Source organism: Erithacus rubecula, assembly GCF_903797595.1.
Source record: "Erithacus rubecula genome assembly, chromosome: 11".
Taxonomy (NCBI): domain Eukaryota; kingdom Metazoa; phylum Chordata; class Aves; order Passeriformes; family Muscicapidae; genus Erithacus; species Erithacus rubecula.
Window position 1 is genome coordinate 538593 of NC_136663.1, and position 2841 is coordinate 541433.

The 2841-nt window shown below is 55.7% G+C and overlaps 1 protein-coding gene across 1 annotated transcript; it reads left to right on the forward strand.

Annotated features, from left to right (window-relative positions):
• Window positions 1-365: 365 nt before the first annotated feature.
• Window positions 366-1486, forward strand: P2RY1 (purinergic receptor P2Y1; the record flags this gene model as incomplete). Its single annotated transcript, XM_079315131.1, has 1 exon — window positions 366-1486. The coding sequence occupies one exon, from the start codon at window positions 366-368 to the stop codon at window positions 1455-1457; it is 1092 nt and encodes a 363-aa protein (XP_079171257.1). The 3' UTR covers window positions 1458-1486.
• Window positions 1487-2841: the final 1355 nt, after the last annotated feature.

A 2841-nucleotide genomic window follows, 5' to 3' on the forward strand; every position in this document is an offset into this window, starting at 1 on the left:
GCGGCGGGACGGGGCGGCAGCCGCGGGGGCGGCGGCGATCGCCGAGGGGCGCGGGGGCATTGGCCGCTCCCTGCCCGCGCTCGGCCGCGTTCCTGCCGCCGCCCTGCCCCTGTCCTTGTCCCCGTCCCGGTCCCCGCTCCGGCCCGGCCGCCCCGCCGTGCCGGCGGCGTGCGCCGCTCCCCGGGAGCGGGGCGGGGAGCGGAGCGGGGCCCGGTACCGCCGCTTGGAAACCTCCGAGGAAAAGCAGGGCAGGGCTCACCTTCCAGCTAGGTTTCCTTTGCTCCATTATGTTTTTAGATGCGTTACTGTGCCTGTAGAGACTTCGTTGCTTCGCCTCGGACCGATGTGACTCTGGGGGAAGGATCATGACCGAAGTCCTTCTCTCTGCTGCTCTGAACGGAACTGAACCCAACCTGTTATCCAGCAGCAGCTGGTCTGCGGGAAACGTCACCACCAAGTGCTCCCTGACCAAAACCGGCTTCCAGTTCTATTACCTGCCCACCGTCTACATCCTGGTCTTCATCACTGGGTTTTTGGGCAACAGCGTGGCTATCTGGATGTTTGTCTTCCACATGAGGCCTTGGAGCGGCATCTCGGTTTACATGTTCAACTTGGCACTAGCCGATTTCTTGTATGTCTTGACTCTGCCCGCCCTCATCTTTTACTACTTCAACAAAACAGACTGGATCTTCGGAGATATCATGTGCAAGCTGCAGAGGTTCATCTTCCACGTGAACCTGTACGGCAGCATCCTGTTCCTGACCTGCATAAGCGTGCACAGGTACACGGGCGTGGTGCACCCCCTGAAGTCGCTGGGGAGGCTGAAGAAGAAGAACGCCATGTACATCAGCAGCCTGGTCTGGGTCCTGGTGGTGGCCGCCATTTCTCCAATACTCTTCTACTCGGGAACAGGGATAAGGAAAAATAAAACCATTACGTGCTACGACACAACGGCTGATGATTACCTGAGAAGTTACTTCATTTATAGCATGTGCACCACAGTGCTGATGTTCTGCATCCCCTTCATAGTGATTCTCGGTTGCTATGGGCTCATCGTGAAAGCTTTGATTTACAAAGATCTGGACAACTCTCCTCTCAGGAGAAAATCGATTTACCTGGTCATTATTGTGTTGACGGTCTTTGCAGTGTCTTACCTTCCCTTCCACGTGATGAAGACCTTAAATCTAAGGGCCAGGGTGGATTTTCAAACCCCAGATATGTGTGCCTTCAACGATAAGGTTTATGCCACTTACCAAGTGACGAGGGGGCTGGCCAGCCTCAACAGCTGCGTTGACCCCATCCTTTACTTCCTGGCAGGTGACACCTTCCGAAGGCGCCTGTCCCGGGCCACCAGGAAATCATCCAGGAGGAGCGAGCACAACGTGCAGTCCAAGAGCGAGGAAATGACTCTCAATATTTTAACAGAGTATAAACAGAACGGAGATACCAGTTTGTGAACAAATGAAGAAGATTTGGGAACAGTTTGGAGAACATCCTCCGCTTTGAGGCAGTAGGAGACTGTAGGGCTTACAAGTGTGTGAGGAAAATCTACCAGTCTCAAAATTTTTTTTAGGTAAAGCCTCATTTTCTGGTCTTAGAAGAAGCTTAACAAAGCCAGTGGAGGAATTTTAATGGAAAATAATGTGTCAAAATTCAGCTTTCCTTCAGTAGTTTCATTTATTTCTGACTTGTGTCAGATAACGTAAAATGAAATAAATCCCCTAAAGGAGGAGAACAATCCAAGTGCATCTGGTTTAATGACTTAGTCTCCCACATTTGAAAATGTTCTCAGTCAGCCTGTCTTTAAAAATAGGAAATAAAAGTAAGAGCAGAGTCTTGTCTTCTGAGGCTCAGTCACAGAGCAGGCTCTCTGCTCACTCGCTGTTGTACGCAAGGATTTAAATCAAAGTCACGATGCAGTTATCATTTTCAGTTTTAACATTTTTTTCATCTAGTGCTGATAATGACTTGATAGTTGGGTGGCATTTATGGTTCAGTCCTCTTTCAGTGCCGGTGTTTTACTCGAGGTAGGCTTTGCTGGTGTGTGCATGGTTGTGCTTTGGGATTGCGATGGTTGTTCGTGGCCAGCCTGGCCCCTCAGCAGCCCGGGCTCCCCGTGGGTGTCCCCGGGCCCCCCGTGGGTGTCCCTGGGCCCCGTGGGTGTCCCCAGGCCCCGTGGGTGTCCCCGGACCCCCCATGGGTGTCCCCGGGCCCCCCGTGGGTGTCCCCGGGTGCTGCTGGCGTGGGGAGCGGGGCCGTGTGGGGTCACAGCTCTGTGTGGGGTCATGGTTCTGTGCGGGGTCAGGGCTCTGTCCAGGGTCAGGGCTCTCTCCAGGGTCACAGCCCTTTGCAGGGTCACAGCTCCCTGTGGGGTCAGGGCTCTGTGTAGGGTCGGGGCTCTGTGCGGGGTCACAGCTCCATGTGGGGTCACAGCTCTGTGCAGGTTACAGCTCTGTGTGGGGTCAGGGCTCTCTCCAGGGTCACAGCTCTGTATGGGGTCACAGTTCCCTGTGGGGTCACAGCCCTTTGTGGGGTCAGGGCGCTCTCCAGGGTCACAGCTCCATGTGGGGTCACAGCTCTTTATGGGGTCACAGCTCCCTGTGGGGTCACAGCCCTTTGTGGGGTCAGGGTCTCTCCAGGGTCACAGCTCCATGTGGGGTCACAGCTCTGTATGGGGTCACAGCTCCCTGTGGGGTCATAGCCCTCTGTGGGGTCAGGGCTCCGTCCGGGCTCAGCTCTGGGGCCGAGGCTCTGGCCCTGTCCCCATGCCCAGGACAGGGACATGGCCTGGCCTGGCCTGGCTGGAGCTGCCCAGCCCAGCTGGCCCCGTGCTGGCTCCGG